We start from the raw sequence: 15,772 nt of genomic DNA, 5'->3' as shown, positions 1-15,772 counted from the left end.
AGTGATACATACATACGGCTTAGATGCTGGCTGTACCGCCAAATCTGACATGCTAAATAGTAGGCCTGCACGTCTGACATACATCCATGATCCAATTTAGTACTGTCTTGTGCACCATTCGGCTTCCCAATTTCTATTGTTGCTCACCGTAGAAAAGCAATGTAGCTCTGGCTACTTCCACAGCCTGTCTTCAGCTCCAGATATTCTAGTATCTCCCGATGTCGAATGATCTAATCGCCTTCTCCACCCTTCTGTCCCTTGAATCGATCAGCTCAGGCATTTTGTGTTGACGCGTCGAAAGGGCTTCATTCCCGTACTGCAAGGACTCGGTCGTGTCCATAGCCTTCGGGGTGCTTAATTTGTTCGCCCCAACGTGTGGATCTAAATTTGGGCATGGACATTGTATTCGCGACGGGCTGAATTAATTTGCCAGTACTACTGTATTCCGGATTCCATCAGTCCAAGGCCGACTATCATGAAATCCACATCAATGATGACTGCACACAAGAACTGTGTTAACAGACCACTCTCTTGAAGTTTCGTACCAAGGACCCTACACGTGGAGGTGCCGATGTGAGGAATTCCGTGGCTGGAAGACAGCCCAGTGGAAGCACGACAGCCCTGAGAAGGCCAGATTCCAGACCTGTTTTGGGACAGCACATTTAGACGACCGTGACGAGCATGCGGTAGTGGAGCCACAGTGGAAGCGAGCGGGGGCGACGGCGGGCTAGAGGCCAACGGCCCGATAGAGTACGTGTGGCACAAGGACGGGGGATTGTATCCTGGCAAGTCTGCCCAGGCCGAAACCGACAGTGCTCGCGCATAGGGGGAGGGATTTGTCAATACAGCAGCCCGAAGGATCGTCCCAGATACCAGCATCGAAGCCGTATCGACACGGATGCAGTGAGGCTACGTACCCTGGGGTAATCTGGAACGGCTGAGAAAAAGCAAGGTGATGCTAATACTGAAAGCTCCAGTTTTGCTCACCTCGCATGAGCAGGGTTTCTTGCGTCCTCAAAACCTCAGGCCATGTGCGCTTGGGTCTTCAAAACCTTCAAAAATAGGGTGCGTTTGGAAGATGGGCTCCTTTGCAGTGTACCGAAGGAGCCAGCCAGTCTCGGTAAAAAGCTAGAAGAGACCAGAGCGGACCTCGTCATGGGAGAAGTTATACTCGGATTTCGAGTGACGCCCACCGGGAAGTCCTAGACTAGGCTACTGATGCAGCTGAAATTGTGGTCGATGTGGGATGTAGCATTTTCGAAACTGTCGCTAGCACAAGTGCGTCCATGGACCTGAACACCTGACCTTGCGCGGCAAGGAGACAGCTCGTTGAAGACTGTACGGCTCGCCTTGTCTCTGTGCGCCAAGGTAATATCGTCTTCCCCAGACTTGTGATACGGGGCTGTTTGGGGCTTGCTCGTCATTGGAGGATGGTCTGCACACCAGGAGATGCCCTCATACAGGATCGGGTATTGCGTCGGGCAAGGGCATGAGTTGGACGGTAAGATGGTCTGTTCAGCTCAAGTCTTGGATATTTCCATCACAGGTGTTGAAAAACATTGCCAGCTGGTATACCATATAATTGTCGTGGGATGCGACTCAGGGGTCCGTCATTCAAGGTCCTGGTCGAGGCCGTCTGAGGGGGTGAGCCTCAGTGTTGAAGACGTATTCGTCTAGACTGATGACATCTGGCGGCGAGAAGATCAAGTAAAAGTACTTCAGGGTCTCGGCTGTCCAAAAGCTCTGCGAATGACTGTTAGGGAACAGGTTATCCAGGCCTGACCTCATGATAGCACGTACCTCCATGGAGTTCATCTTGTCCGTTGGCCCTGACACGGTGACATCCCTGATAGCAGAGTTCGCCAAAGGAGTTTCGGTAGCGCGCATGATGCTTTGGAACATTGTCCATGCGATGTCCCTGATCTCCTCCTGCCCGGTGACTCTATATAGTATGAAGACACTCTCGATCGCCTCTGGCCGCAGTATATATCGGGCATCCCGTGCGTGCTTGAAGCCCTTCTTGAGTGCTTTGTTGCCTTGCGTGGACCATTTCTCTTCATCCCAATCACAAGGCGCCAGCGAGGGACAAGGGATCAGAGCGAAAAGCTCGGGCAAAAGGCCGGTTGGAAACGCGTCATAGCCCCACGTGCACCCACGCGTGACGCGCTCGCCAATCCGGATGTGAGGTTCAATACCAAATGTCCTGCCCCCCAGCAGGAACATACCGCCCACAAAACAAGCTAGATGCTGACCTTCGGGGTCCAATTCAATGCCGTTTTGCCTCGCGTGAGCGTTGCCTGCAAATAAAATATCATCCTGGTCGGGAAGCATCGGCCTGAACAGAATGTGCTTGATAACTACATCCATGGACTTCCGATACATTTGCTCATAGGATGGCTCCAGCCCCCCTGTAAGAATAAACATCTTTGGAAGGTACTCATACAGGCTGTCAGCCAGGGCGCCGAGAGTGAAGCTGTTGTCAGACATGACTTCTTCGCGCTGGAAGTTGAGGGCGGTAGGCCACATCCCGGGGATCTGAGACTGATCTTGAGTGCGAGCCAGGAAGGCGCGCACTCGATCAATAGCGTCGTAGTATTTATTGTCCCCGGTCAGTTGGGCCAATCTCGTAAACTCGAGTGCCAAAGACGACGGAGAAGCGCTCGGATCGTGCGTCCCAGCAACCTGGCGACCATTGCGGGCGTCATCAAAGTTGAGCCAGAACCCTGGCAGGCGGTTGGGAGTATCAAAGCCCATATAGAGCATGTCACCGAGCTCTCTCGCCTTTTCCAGGAGGGCGGGTGTCCCACTCAGGTCGTAGGCGCTGAGAAGACCTCCCAGATGCCGTATTGTCGTCTCAAACAAGTTTGCGCTGCTGTCGGTGGTGTTGGACCAGTCGAGCTTGGCAGCGGCTTTGGCAGCGTCGTGGAACTCGTCGTATAGGCCCATTATCCACAAGGTGTCAAGACTATCGACGAGAGTGGCTGCCCACCCGCCAAAGGTGTTCTTGCCGCCACCGGACACGGGCTCCAGCTCGTCCCAAAGCCAAGCCTCCTTTCTGTACGAGGACCAGCAGCGAACGAAGGCATCCCTGACAGCCTTTCTGCGCCGCTCGGCGACCTTGTTGCTCTCATCACCTCCTTTCGAGCCAAAATTGTATTGTACGTGAGGGAAGGATTTCGGAATGCCGGCAGGCAAGGCAGCGAGAGGAGGGGTCGGCGGGAAGAAGAGCTCGGCTGAGGTCCAGTTGAAGGCGGACGGTACGAAGTCGATGTTGCGGAGGGCCGACAGATATCTCGGAGGAGGGCCGAACGAAGGAGACGGCAGGAATGTTCGAAAGATGACGAGGGCCACCAGGGCCAGGGCAATGTAGATGGGATGTTTCGACAGCCGAGCCGCGGCCGCCCGAGGGGATAACAGGCGCATGCCCAACGGAGGGTGGTGGCGGGCTCTGAGGCTGCGGATGCTATGCACTACCTACCTCAAGTAGGTGACAGCCTGGGCAGGTAGGTAGTAATAAGTGTGCTGCGGTGGGGCTGATGTTGCCGTCGCACGAGGTGTAGTTTCGTGGACTGCTTGCTCTCCGTTACGCCCATCCACGCCGTCGACAATGGCAATGGCAAGAAATGGTTGTTGTTACATACCGTACGACACAGCTCAATTTGAAACATGCAAGAACCGATGTTGGCTGGTTGGTTGGGTGGGGCTGCTGTTCTGTAAAGAGTATGTGATTCACAGGCCAGGTGGAAACGAAAGCACCGCGTTGGGCAACAAACTCACTGACTGACTGACCACTGATGAGCACGCTCGCTACCCAGCTACTGTAGCTGCGGCACTTGTGCTCCCGTACCAGGATAAGCCCTTTCCGCTTTGGACAGGGGTCCCCTGTCTGCTCTTACCACAGCACAGCCTAGGTACTGTGTACCCAGGTAGCTTTCGACTTCACATCATGTCGCCTCCATCTTCAGCTCTGACTTTGCACGCCATTTCAGCCAACAAGAAAGACATGTCCAGCTTTGTTCAGAGCTTGAAGGGAATCTTCCAAGCGGCCTTCAACAACACCAAAATCCAGCATGTCTTGAGGGGGAAAAATGACATGTATTCTTAACATTGACTCTTTCAGCGTACAACTGTGTGCTTCCAGGATGCCTCTCTTGCTTCTGAACTTTTTTATCCTTCCTTGTTCCTTCATCTGGCCATCCACTGGCATGTGGCTGCAGTCGGGTCTAATCCATGCTGACAATGATGTTACAGTAAAGATGACAGCTATTGCTACTGCAATAGAAAAGCCGAAGTGGTTGAATCCTTTGGCTCCGTTGTTTCAATATACCAGTGCCTCTTGCCTCTGCAATCAGCCTCAGAGATGTGCGCCACATCTACTGCCAGAATTATTGTCCTCGAGCACATTTTCAAGTCATCGGCCCCCAATGGGAGCCAAATTTTCCAATCAGCAGCCCTTGAGACTCTGTTGAAGATGTTGAACTGCAGGCTCTGTTTCTTTTCAAAGTGCCCAGTCTCTGCCTCGGATCATGTCAAATGAAGTGACCCGCGTAGGCTCATAGGTAAGCCCTGTGTGTGGTGTGTCGGTGCAGAAGTTGAACAAGACACGGTCTTCATTGAACGTGTCGTCGAAGTCGAAGTGGAACCAGTCACTTACCCTGCGGATAGACACCCACAGGCGCCTGAGCCTGGCCACTTCAAGAACCGCGTCGTCCATATTGGTGCAATCACGACCAAATGTAGCCCAGCTGTAGTCCCAAGGCATTTCAAGGAACTGAGAGATAGTGCCCCACTCCACAGGAGCCGTATCGTGCCACATGAAACCTGCAGTGGTAGGTAATAGAGTTACGGGCTTGAAGACAATTGTCAGCTCATTGAGAGCTGTAAAGTACTCGAGAAAGTGGGGCCTGCCGGTGCAGCTTAGGTACCCGACTGTGATGCTTTCTGGTTGAAGGGCCCAGGGTTCAAAATTCATCGGCTCGGCATCTTCTTCGGCATCTTCTTCGTCTTCTTCGTCGTGATCTTGGTCGCTGTGCTCGCTGTCATATTCACTGTTCTCGTCGTCCTTGGGGAGCACATATTCGTAGTAGATGTATCGGGCCTGAGTAGCATCGAGTGCGACGTTCTTGATGCTATCAAGGCCCTTCAATCCTTGCAGAGAAGGCGTGGACCATTTCAGGCACCAATCCCCGGTGAAGAGCAGCACATCCTGGGGACCCCACCAGAGCCCCGCCTCGTCCCCCAGCCCGAACACGAGCTGTCCATGGTCGAGCAGGCACTGTCGAGATTCCGCGCATATCTGAGAGAGGATGGGCTGCGAGACTTTGGTGTCGAAACCAAACACGAATCGGCGGTCGTCAGTGCGGCGCGGATCAAGGCGGGCGCCACAGCTTCTCGCTCTGAAGACTCTGCGGCCAGGCAGCAGAAACTTCCAGATCACAAGCCTCAGCTCAGGCGGCAAACGGAAAAGGCTTGCTCGACCACACGTGTCTTGCATCTTAATTGGAAGTCAGTTACGAAGCCCATTGTTGTTGCAATGCCTGGGTAGTTTCGATCTGAGCTTACCTGCTGCACTGCAATGGCGTCGCCACCATTGGCAACTGCGTCGCTCATGTTGCTTGAAAGCGGTTTCTTGTTCGTCTCGGGAAGGGTTGGTCTAAAGAAGAGCAGGAGATGAGAAGAAAGGTAAGGCCCGTTGCATGGAGTGGTGTGGTAAGGTGACAGACACCCTACGCTCTATTTCACCCGCTTTGGTGCTGCGGTGAGTGTCTTGAGCAGGACCAGCAGCAGTGTCCTGCGCAGGCTGAATCAAGTTTAGTTGAAGTTCCAATACCTAGGTAGTTGGAATGCATATTTTCCAGGCTTGATGAACTCCAGGGCTGGTTGAACTTGCTGGTGAATCGGGGGTGGTCCGTTTCACTTGTTACCTGGGTAAGTACCTCGGTACCTAAGTAGTCTTATGGTGACAAGTGGATTGCATGAATGTCAATTTTTTGCAACCATACTTCCAACTTGGATTCTTTTCTGCCATGCTTACCAATAAACAGCAATATGTCTATGGAGTATCAATTTGGTGCAAGCAGTGAGGTGTGCACACCCTCGAATTAGTGGTCCCTGGTCTTGAAGAAAGTTCGAAGTTAGGCACCCCCCATCAAACTCCCATTGACATCCTCACAAACTCCTATGGGGGAGCACCCCAAGACAAACTTATTTAGGAGCACCTCTAGATAGATAGCCTACAGCATGGCTTCTAACAAGCGAGGGGCAGGGAATATCTAGTGGCTGTGATCTGACTGTCTGTAAAATTTTCAAATTGCAGTGGTATCTCAGTGACAACGTATTGAAGGAAGGACGTGGCAGCAATTTCACACTGTAGTAAGCGGCCAAACTGAACAACTGCCTACCCAGGTACCCAGGCCAGTCATTTCGTTCCTAACCAGTATACATCCAAAGCATGTCTGTGCTATTAGTACATATGTAGCTTTGCAAGCAGCTAGGAACAAAGATGCGATCAGAATAGTCATCCACCTAAGCCTCCAGATGTCCGGCAAGTCTCATATGATTACTGCAACGGAACAAAGCAGACAGATGGTATTTAGTTCTCAGACTGAAAACTGCGTTTAACTTGGGGAAACCCATCCCGTCATCATATGTTGTGCCACCTCAGCATCTAAGTTCAGGTGTTATAGATGAACAATCTTGGGCCCATTACCCTAGAGCATCCACCGTCGCTTACTTGGCCTTTTTTGTTTTTCAACAAAAAAAAGAAAGACATAAAGAAATAAAAGAAAAGGGAAAAAAGTCCTCCAGGAAATCTGACAACCCTGACTTCCTCCTCCTTCTTTTAGTGTGATGACAAGACTAGGTACTGCCATGTAGTTCATTTCCATCAAATCTGAAAGCAAACTCATCTAGTTGCCTCCAGATGTCATTTGTGGTTCGATAGTTTTGGTAGACGTATTTGCTGTGCTGGGCCCTTGGCCTTTTCCACCCAGAGATTGAACTCGATCTTCAGCCATTATCTCTTCATCAGGCCATCCGCTCCCCTCACTCAGATGCTTGCACCCTGCGAGTGTCTGATCCTCACTTCCAGGTACAATATCCCCCTTGCTCCCTCTTCTTTTCAAATTCCTTTCTGACCCCAACTTTCTTTTTAAGATTACAAGGAATTAGTTGTCAGGATACTTGGTGTGTATCCAGAGCTGTTGCTCATGATGATTGTCGGTTCAGGTGGTCCAATTTTTGCGGGATAACCTGTCAAGGATTATCCGACACGCTATGCCCTGATCATTTAGACATATCACACTCTTCCTGTCTTGGGCCTTTGTGACAGCCTCACAATGTGCCTACTGATATACCGCCGTTAAGGCTTGATATGTCCTCCTCCTCCTCCTCCTGGTCGACACCTTCATCTTCATTTCTATTTTGTTCGGACGGTGAAGGCGCGGCAGATCGCTCGTGCTGTGAGGCCGATTGTTTGTTCGAAATAGCGTACACATAGCGATCAACCTTAAGATCATCGTAGTGCAGACTCCAGGGAAACCTGCAGAAGCCCTTTCCGCCACGAAACTTGCAGTCAGACTTCTGGCAGATATGACCGGAGGTGCAAGATGCGTTGCGGCACTTGTCTCGTCGGGGGCAGGGCAATGACCTGGCGAGCCACTCGAGAGTAGGGATGAGATCCGCTTCGAGCGGGTTATGGTCATATTCACATGAGTGTGGGTTGGGACAATATCCGGTTAGATGTTTCGCGTTGCAGAGGCGCTGCATCGAGGACCTGAGCTTGAGGCGATGCTCGGACTCCGAGGTCGGCACGGGGATGTACGCGTCTAGACGCTGCTGTGAAGCGTTGACGGCAACCTGGCCGTCTGGGATCTCGTCTCTCTTCGGCAGTTGGCTGAAGAGATCGGACTGTTGTTGGTAGTTTCGGCCGGAAGCGGCATGTGGTTTAGCTGGTGGGGGGTAGTCGGATGATGCATCATAAGAGTCACTTCCATTTCGCCAGGAAGGGCGACTCAGCTTAGAGGGCCTGAGAGCAAGAGGCGAGGGTGCAGGGCCAACATGCAGATTCTTGCAAGTTTCTCCGTACTTGCACCTGCCCACCGAGTGGAATGCACAAACTTCTCTCGACTCGGCGGGTTGGGTCCTGGACGACTGCGGGGCTGTATTGTTCTTCCCAAGCAGTGGCTTCGGGTAGAAAGCATCCATCGCAGAGCCCGCTGCGCGGAAGACGCCAGGTAGCTCCTCAATGCCCAGGCCGAGTTTTGTGAACTCGTCATGGAAATGGAGGCCGGATGTTCTGATGAGGGTGAAGCGGTCGCTATGTCCTCGGTAGGCGGTGAGCTGCGAGACATAGCCGGCGTCGTGGCAGGCGGCAAAATAGATGTGTTTGCACTGGGCGTTCTCGGCATAGAGCCTGAGCATCTCGCGAAGCTTGAAGTCGGCGTTCTCCTTAAACTCTCCAGCGTCGACGAAATCGGTCAGGCCATATGACCTGTTGAAGTTGGCAATAAAAGGGGCCAGCGAGCGTTTGTCCGCCCCGGCGAGGTTAGCCTTGGCGAGGGCTTTGGACAGGCCGGCGACATTGGCGTAGACACGGACCATGGTCTCGCAATGCTCCAATCCCTTCCTCCTCTTGGAGACCTTGATGGTGTCGTTGAGTAGCTTCGCAGCCCGGGCGCCGCCTTCTTGGCCGGCGGCAATCACTGTGAACCGAGATCAGCCAACTGTGGTCCTGGAGGTCGGGGGGGGGGGGGGCGGGCGGGTGAAGACGAGACCCACAGTCATCATCAAACACGTAGCCATCGGCGTCGACAAGGACCAGCACGAAGGGGTTGCGCTCTTGTCCTTTGGCTTGAAGCTTCCACTTCTCACGGTTCTCGCGCTCCTCTTCGTAATCGCTCTTGAGGCGTTTGTAGTCGCCCAGAAGCGCCTCATAGCGGTTCAGGATGTCGTTCAAGGCGTCGTCCTTGCGGTAGGCGGCCAGCTGATTAACAGCGGCCTCAATCTCCCTGTCATCAAGCATCTCGGGTGGTCTTCCCCTGCCTGCGGAGGAGGGACAGCAGAGAGGGCAGAGGAAACGGCGTCAGTTGAATCCTTACCAGGGACCTTTCCAGCCTTCCTAGGGGATGTGGGACGTCGTCTCTGCTCTGAACTCCAACCTGAAATCTGACCTCTGTGCTCTACGCTGCTTTCAAGGTCCCTGGAAGGTTCGTGCTGCCGTTTGTTTACCCGGTGGTGGTGGGACGGTGGGTTGGGTGACAGGATGGATGAGGCCGAATTTTGATGCAGTTGGGCGGGGCAGCCGCGGTGGGACCAGCACGGTACCTCCACAATTCGGAGTGGCCTGGAGGGCTTTTAGTCAAAGTCAAAGCTTAGAAGCAGGAGCCATGCCCCGGTAGTAGGCTCTCTGCCTGGACATGTCTGTCTTTCCGCCTTGCCCGTCTACTTTGAAACAAAACTGGAAGCCAATTGTACCTGGCCGTGTTGGAAACAAACCCAGCCCAACTACCAGGCAGCCCAGGGTGAAACGAGGAGGCCCTGCCCACCGCCCACCGCCCACCGGTGACTGGTGACTGGTGACCGGTGACCGTGAATGCAGTGTGCCCAGGTAGAAGGCGGGCATTCATCTCAGGTTCCAGAGCAGATGGGAGCGCACCGATACTGGTCCAGGCAGGCGGGCAGTGCATGGGTTAGAGTAGGTGAGAGGTGACGGGTGACGGCCGAGATGCATCGCATTGAGTCGGTTTTGTGCCAAGTCTAACAGAAACACGTGGTGACAGGGCGAGACATTGTTAGCGAGGAAACGGCAGACGGCAAACGGCAAACGACAGACGGCACGGGACGGGCGGCATGGGCAGGGCCAAGCAGCCCAAAGCAGCCCCTCAAAAGCTCATGGTTCGACCTCAGCCAACCCTGGACGCGTTCTGGGGTCGGGGTGGGCGAGTGAGCGAGTGATTGAGTGATCGAGGACGGAAAGGAGACGGGATTAACAGAAAGACGGAGGCTACCTAGGTAATAATTCGTGTAGGCTCCCCTAGCCTTGTAAAACAAACGGCGGAGAATGCCCGCCCTGGTGTTTGATGAACCCACACACTCCGGAGGAAAAACAGAAGAACAGCAGTGATACAGTAATGCAGTGAAGCAGTGATATACATGCCGAGGATCCTGTGTATGGCCCGATGCAGTCAAATACGCACTAATCAACGGCCTCCTCATGCCTCATCCAACGTCAGCGGGCTGGCCGGGAGCATGTCATTCGGCCTGTGGCGCAGACCCCAACTGAAACGCTCCACCACCCCCAAACCAACGTCACCTCGCCTCGACCTCCTTTTATCCCCCGCGCATCGCCACCTGTGCTCCCTCATCCATCAACGCTTCCCATCAACCTGCATCTCAACGAAACCGCAAATAGACCAACTCTTGAACTACCCATCGCTTTTCAGCCGACTAGCATTCAGAGCCCAGGGGACAACAGGCTCACCCGCGCAGACCAGACCAGACAAGACCAGATCAGCCCACGATGCCGTCTCGTTACGAAGAACTGGATACCGATGAGGAGCGCCTTCCCGAAGGCATGGTCCGTGTAGGCTACGACGCCGATACCCAGGTCTACACTTTTCGCGACGCAGATGGAACTTGGGAGGGTCCACCAGGCTGTCGCTACGGGCACCTCACCAAGGTCGCAGACGCCCCGAAGCCCCCGTCGAACCTCGAGAACATCGACGTCGAAGCCGGCGACGCCGATGCTCCACCCCCTTACGACCAGAACGAGGCAGCGGAGCCTTTCCTCGACCACGCGACTGCACGCAATAACTTGAGCCAGAGGTGGACTGACGATGCTATGAAGAGGCACTGGCGCGCCGAACTGATGCCTCTACTGAACTTCTTCTTCATCCTGGCCTTGTTCCTGATGGGCGTATTCTGGTTCCTCGGCTGGATGGCCAATTCTGAGCATATGGTGCACTGCGACCATGGCAGCCACGGCCACCAGATCCAGCGAGGCGAGACGTGCTGGAGCATCGCTACCATGCACGGCATTGACGTGGAGAAGCTGAAGGCGGCCAACGAGGGTATAAGCTGTGAGTTGCTGCGGCCTGGCAGTGCGATTTGTGTGCCTGCTATGCCCAAGGCCTAGAAACGGGATTCAGTTTGCGAACCCTGCGACTGCCGTTGTGCTCATGCGCACAACGCAGTGTCTCTTTTCACTCTTCTCGCAGTCATTGTGTACCGGCCACATTGACAGGTGGCCCGCGTCAGGAAGGTGCTTTAGAGGCTTAAATGGATCAATTCAATATGCGTCGTACGCAACAACGGACTACTATGCTGCATATTATCAAGGTTGCCAAAACAGTTCAGAAGACAAGGCAAAGCACTTATCGATTTGCCAGCTTGTCAGATGCCAGACCGGCAAACGGAGGGGGAAAAAGCATCATGCATCCCTACAGCAGTGGCCGAAGCAAAATGACAATATAGCCTCTCCACACTTTGCATCCAGCCCAGAGCGCTAACCGCTCGGAACGCTCCGCCCTGCAGACCGCCACAACGATGGATGTGGTCACGGGTCTGGCTAGACGGGTCCTACCGCAAAGCCACCACGGCATGGCTTGACTATGCTTGAAGGCACCCATCCGAGAAGACCTCGGCAGGCCCTGATTATGTCTCTTATCAAGACTTTTGGATGTCAGCCTCACATCAAGTGCCATCTCGGAATGTGGGGTTGGCGTTGGTCAAGACTCTCTGCTGTTGTGTGTTGGCGGCGTGGCGGCTTCTCGACTGCAGCCCCAGTGCTTCGGGGCGTGTCTCTCCTCGTCGGTGGGGTCCGGGCGGCTGAGACCATGAATTCACCTCTTTCTCGCCGAGATCTGTATATTGAAGGGGGTGTATCCCGCTATGCAAATGAGAATTGCTATTCTTTGCGCAAGCCGTATTCATGTGCCCCGTCCTGCGCGTTGGTCCACTCGGCACTCCAGCGTGGCTGAGGTTGGGGGCGAGGTTGGTTCTGATTCGGTCTTATGGCTGCCGAATGGTCGTGGAAAAGCAAGTCTGCATGGTGCCCACGCAGCGCCACAGCGATGACCCTTGTCTGTCCCCATCTTTGCAAATTCCCGCCTTTTGACTCACCGCTGTCGATCCACGGCTCGACTGCGTCTGGCGCCCTGAGACGAGGGGAAGCCGCAAACCTGTGGTCATCACGGCGAAGACAAATGCCGCTGGCTTGCGAAGCCGGTCGGACTCTGGAGAGGTCGGCCTTTCTGGACCGTGTCTTGGCGTGGCTCATGCCCATGGAAGCGAACACGCACATTGCCAGGATCTTTATTCCCGCGACGACCTTCAGGAGTTCCGAACAAGCTGGCTCTCACCATATTGTGCAAGAGGGATCGTGTTATGATATCCTCTGCGCTCTATGCGGCCCGCAACTCACACAAGGCGGCCGCACATCTTCGCTAATGTGGCCCGGGGTTTCTGGAACCAGGCTAATGCCGACTGTTGAGGTTCGCGCCTGGTCAGGTGAAGTGTGATGGTGTAGGGGCTACCGGGTGGTGTTGGTCAGAAAGGAAACCAATCATCTTACACGGTTGTCCAAGGCTGTGGGGCCGAGCTCAACTTCACAGCTCGGGCGGGCTTTGAATCTCACTCAAGCCCAGCTGCAACATGCAGTCGGACATACGGTTCCGGATTGGGCGGGTGATAGGAGATTCGGGGTTATTGCCAAGCAATTCCCGATCCTGCGATCGCTTCCAGGGTCTCGTATATCATAAGGTCGTGTTGAAAGGACCATGCGCTGAGACATCCCCCTTACAAGCCAGACAATAGCCATCTACCTGCAGAGATTGGACCCGTCAGAGACAAGCTTTCGGAGTGGAGGTGTCTCAGAGAGTTCCGAACACGATACAGCGAGCTTCTGAAAAAGAAGACCCGAATGGGAAAGCGCGGTTGGTAGCCTGGAGGACACAAAAGAAAAGAGCAAAGGAAAAGTAACTCCGGCACATGCATTGGCGCCGGACCTGGGTGCGACGCGCACACGGACCAGGTTCCCCGGAGCCCTTGATCCCATTGTGGGAGATGAGGTTCCTCTGCTTGCTGCTGCAGTGTGGGGAGCATTGTATGCACGTCGGTCTAGACCCCTGGGGGCGACACACGCCATCCGATGCCATTGAAAGGTTATCGATAGTTGACGTGGTACAATGTGGCTGATCACACGGGGGCAACGATCCCAGTAGCACGCTTCGCTCTGCCTCGGCCCAGCACACCCGGCTTTCTTGGACCGGCCTCCTCCGAAATCTCACTAGATCTCCCTGCGTCAAGACCACAGGTTTATTGTTGTGGAGATATGAGCTCGAACACCTGGCCGCTGTGTGTCTATGAATCGAGACATGCCGGCGTGTGTGGCAGCCTCGGATATATTCCAGGCCGTATCTTATCGAATCACGCTGCCATTCCCGCCAAGGGTGCTATCAACGGCACCTCGATATTGTAATACAGCTCGCCTCGAAATAGGACTGATCTTCCAATACTTGAGGCCGGTGTGGACTGGATTTGGAATGCAGTGTGATATGGAGATTACGCGTGTAACCGTCTTCTCAGGGGTCCACTGCATGGTGACGTTCCTGATACATCCATTTCGGCCGAACAGATGCCTGCGAATTCTGGACCTCCAGCACCCAGACCCAAGCCCTTACTCCTTGACTCAGACTTGGTTGGATCGTTGTTGCTCGGGTATCTGGTACCACCCTTTCCCCCAATAGACATGCTCGGTATCTGTCTTTTGCTCGAGGTCTGACAGGCACACAATTCATCTGTCAGTTGAGCAACCCCTGTCTTACACCTGTCAACTATGCATTAACCGTTACTTCTTCGTTCCAATATGCAGGATGCTGCGTTGAGTGAGATTAGGATCGAATCGGACCCATGGCATCGGTACCCGGGACTGCAGCGCGGTGCGTTCCTCGAGCTGTCGCCGCCGGTATCCGCGACAGGTTTGGAAATACACACAAAAGGGTCGCTCTGAGACCACAGAAGGGTGCCGCGCGGCTTCGAGAAGCTTACGGGGCGTGCACAAGTGCGTTCTCGAAGGCTCGCGCAGGGCGACTGGCGTTGCGTGGCTTTTGGTTGGCCGTCACACAACCTCAGGCGTCGTGTTCGCAAAAGATGTCCTTGTCACACGGCGAATTTCGCACTACCTGGTTGACAGGATGACCTGTCACATTTCTCCCGGCGTGGATGCAAAAGGATGGGCTCGCTTTGACAGACGTGCAGTGCGCACATGGAGAGACACCACCAGAAGACTTTCAAAGGCCAGTCGCCGTCAACGTTCGCCCGGCAATGATTTGCACATCAATCAGCACGGTCAACTGCCCAGAAGACCATTAAGTGCCTGGCGCCGAAGTCCGCTGAGTACCCAGCGGGTCAGGAGATGTGCCTCTCTTTTTGCTTTTTCTCACAATGGGTGACGACATTATTCGGTCTTCCTACTTCTTCCGAGCCTTTTCGGGACGGTCGTCCACAAACCGTGCGGTTTCGTCGAGCTCTGAACAATGCCTGCGATTGTGGATTTGAAATACACCGGAACCTCGACAAGGCACGCACTTGGTGGGCTGCTACCCACTCGGGTGATTGATCCTAGGTGCGACAGGATATGTGGGAGGAGCGCCTGGCGCCTACATGGCACAAGCCACATCGCGTGTTCAGCCCTCCTCCTTTCAGGCCCTGGCGGTACTTCATTCCCACGTATCACTCAGGCACTCCGGCCCATGAGTGACCCGTGAGCTGCTGTAATTCCCTCTCCCACCTTCTCCCCTCTCTTGCCGGCGTGACTGACAGGGACCTCGTATTCAGATTTGGATCGGGTCTTCCAGGCTTACGTTCTGCCTGGATCTGACGATCGAAGGAGATCACGAATAAAGGCATTCATATTCAGGCACTTAGGAGGCACCGAATATCTCGTGGTGTCTTACGTCCTGTAACTCCAAGATGTCTCATGTTAAAGTCCGGCCATCAGAATTCCACGCGTCGGTACTCATCCCACCGTTCCGCAACGGACAAAAAACCACGAGAAAGCCACGTGCAGAGGACTCCAGTGGCAGTCTGGTTGGACAGTGGCGGCCAATTATTGCAGCCCGGCTCTTCGATGCTGCGAGTGGATGCGAAAGTCTGGTACCGATGCGATGGAAGAGTGGCGGGAAGGCGTTGCGTTGTGCACCACAAGCACATGGCTACCACGAAATAAGGCAGCGGGATAAGGTGGGTGGGGGGGCTTTCCATCCCGGCAAAACGGGACTTGATCATGCTTTGGCGGCCTTATACAAATGATCCTCGACATGGCCTTTTTTCGGAGGACTCGTATAAATACTCTCCGAGTCTCTCCATCCGAGCCATGGGCATAGCATCTTTGTGTTCAACAGGGAGTCGAAAACGTGAGAAGGCAGGAATAAGCAAGTCCAGCGCGGTGTAAATGCAATCCAGGAAGAGCTAAGTCCGTGGAAGCTCAGTTTTCGAGGACATAGTGACGCCGGCTGACTTTTCCCCAGAATATATTCGACCGAAAGCCTCTTCACACCAAAGGATCAAGCCCAGGCACACACGCTCTCCTGATATTTTATCTGGATCATCCCACTCCTAAAACGGTGGCAGACTAGTCACCAGACCAAGAGATATATAATATCAACCTAGCCTCTTCTTCCACACCACATCTCCTTTTCTTGCAGCCGTTGCTCGGTCTGACAGCTGCACTTGCCCACCATCCTGCAAGCTGCCCCTGTCTCGGCTAAGTGCG

At 54.1% G+C, this 15,772-nt stretch overlaps 4 protein-coding genes across 4 annotated transcripts; 1 reads left to right on the top strand and 3 right to left on the bottom strand.

The window, feature by feature from the left end:
• Nucleotides 1-220: 220 nt before the first annotated feature.
• KVR01_010799 (uncharacterized protein) lies at nucleotides 221-3,719 on the bottom strand. The gene is made up of 3 exons (XM_044781866.1): nucleotides 3,642-3,719; nucleotides 1,801-3,569; nucleotides 221-1,743 (listed from the first exon to the last, which is right to left on the bottom strand). The coding sequence occupies exons 2-3, from the start codon at nucleotides 3,421-3,423 to the stop codon at nucleotides 1,615-1,617; spliced, it is 1,752 nt and encodes a 583-aa protein (XP_044639946.1). The 5' UTR covers nucleotides 3,424-3,569; nucleotides 3,642-3,719; the 3' UTR covers nucleotides 221-1,614.
• A 779-nt stretch (nucleotides 3,720-4,498) lies between these two features.
• KVR01_010772 (uncharacterized protein) lies at nucleotides 4,499-5,610 on the bottom strand (the record flags this gene model as incomplete). The annotated part of the gene is made up of 3 exons (XM_044794330.1): nucleotides 4,499-4,916; nucleotides 5,181-5,494; nucleotides 5,563-5,610. 3 exons carry the CDS (start codon nucleotides 5,608-5,610, stop codon nucleotides 4,499-4,501), a joined length of 780 nt encoding a protein of 259 aa, XP_044639919.1.
• Nucleotides 5,611-6,573: 963 nt separating this feature from the next.
• On the bottom strand, nucleotides 6,574-10,194 carry KVR01_011136 (uncharacterized protein). The gene is made up of 2 exons (XM_044794307.1): nucleotides 8,779-10,194; nucleotides 6,574-8,702 (listed from the first exon to the last, which is right to left on the bottom strand). The coding sequence occupies exons 1-2, from the start codon at nucleotides 9,020-9,022 to the stop codon at nucleotides 7,333-7,335; spliced, it is 1,614 nt and encodes a 537-aa protein (XP_044640283.1). The 5' UTR covers nucleotides 9,023-10,194; the 3' UTR covers nucleotides 6,574-7,332.
• A 21-nt stretch (nucleotides 10,195-10,215) lies between these two features.
• On the top strand, nucleotides 10,216-13,649 carry KVR01_010979 (uncharacterized protein). Its single transcript, XM_044782547.1, has one exon. It carries the CDS (start codon nucleotides 10,520-10,522, stop codon nucleotides 11,132-11,134), a length of 615 nt encoding a protein of 204 aa, XP_044640126.1. The 5' UTR covers nucleotides 10,216-10,519; the 3' UTR covers nucleotides 11,135-13,649.
• The last annotated feature ends 2,123 nt before the right edge of the window (nucleotides 13,650-15,772 follow it).

The sequence above is a fragment of the Diaporthe batatas genome (genome assembly GCF_019321695.1).
Source record: "Diaporthe batatas strain CRI 302-4 chromosome Unknown Contig00014, whole genome shotgun sequence".
In the NCBI taxonomy this organism is placed as follows: domain Eukaryota; kingdom Fungi; phylum Ascomycota; class Sordariomycetes; order Diaporthales; family Diaporthaceae; genus Diaporthe; species Diaporthe batatas.
This window is presented reverse-complemented; position numbering and strand designations above follow the sequence as displayed.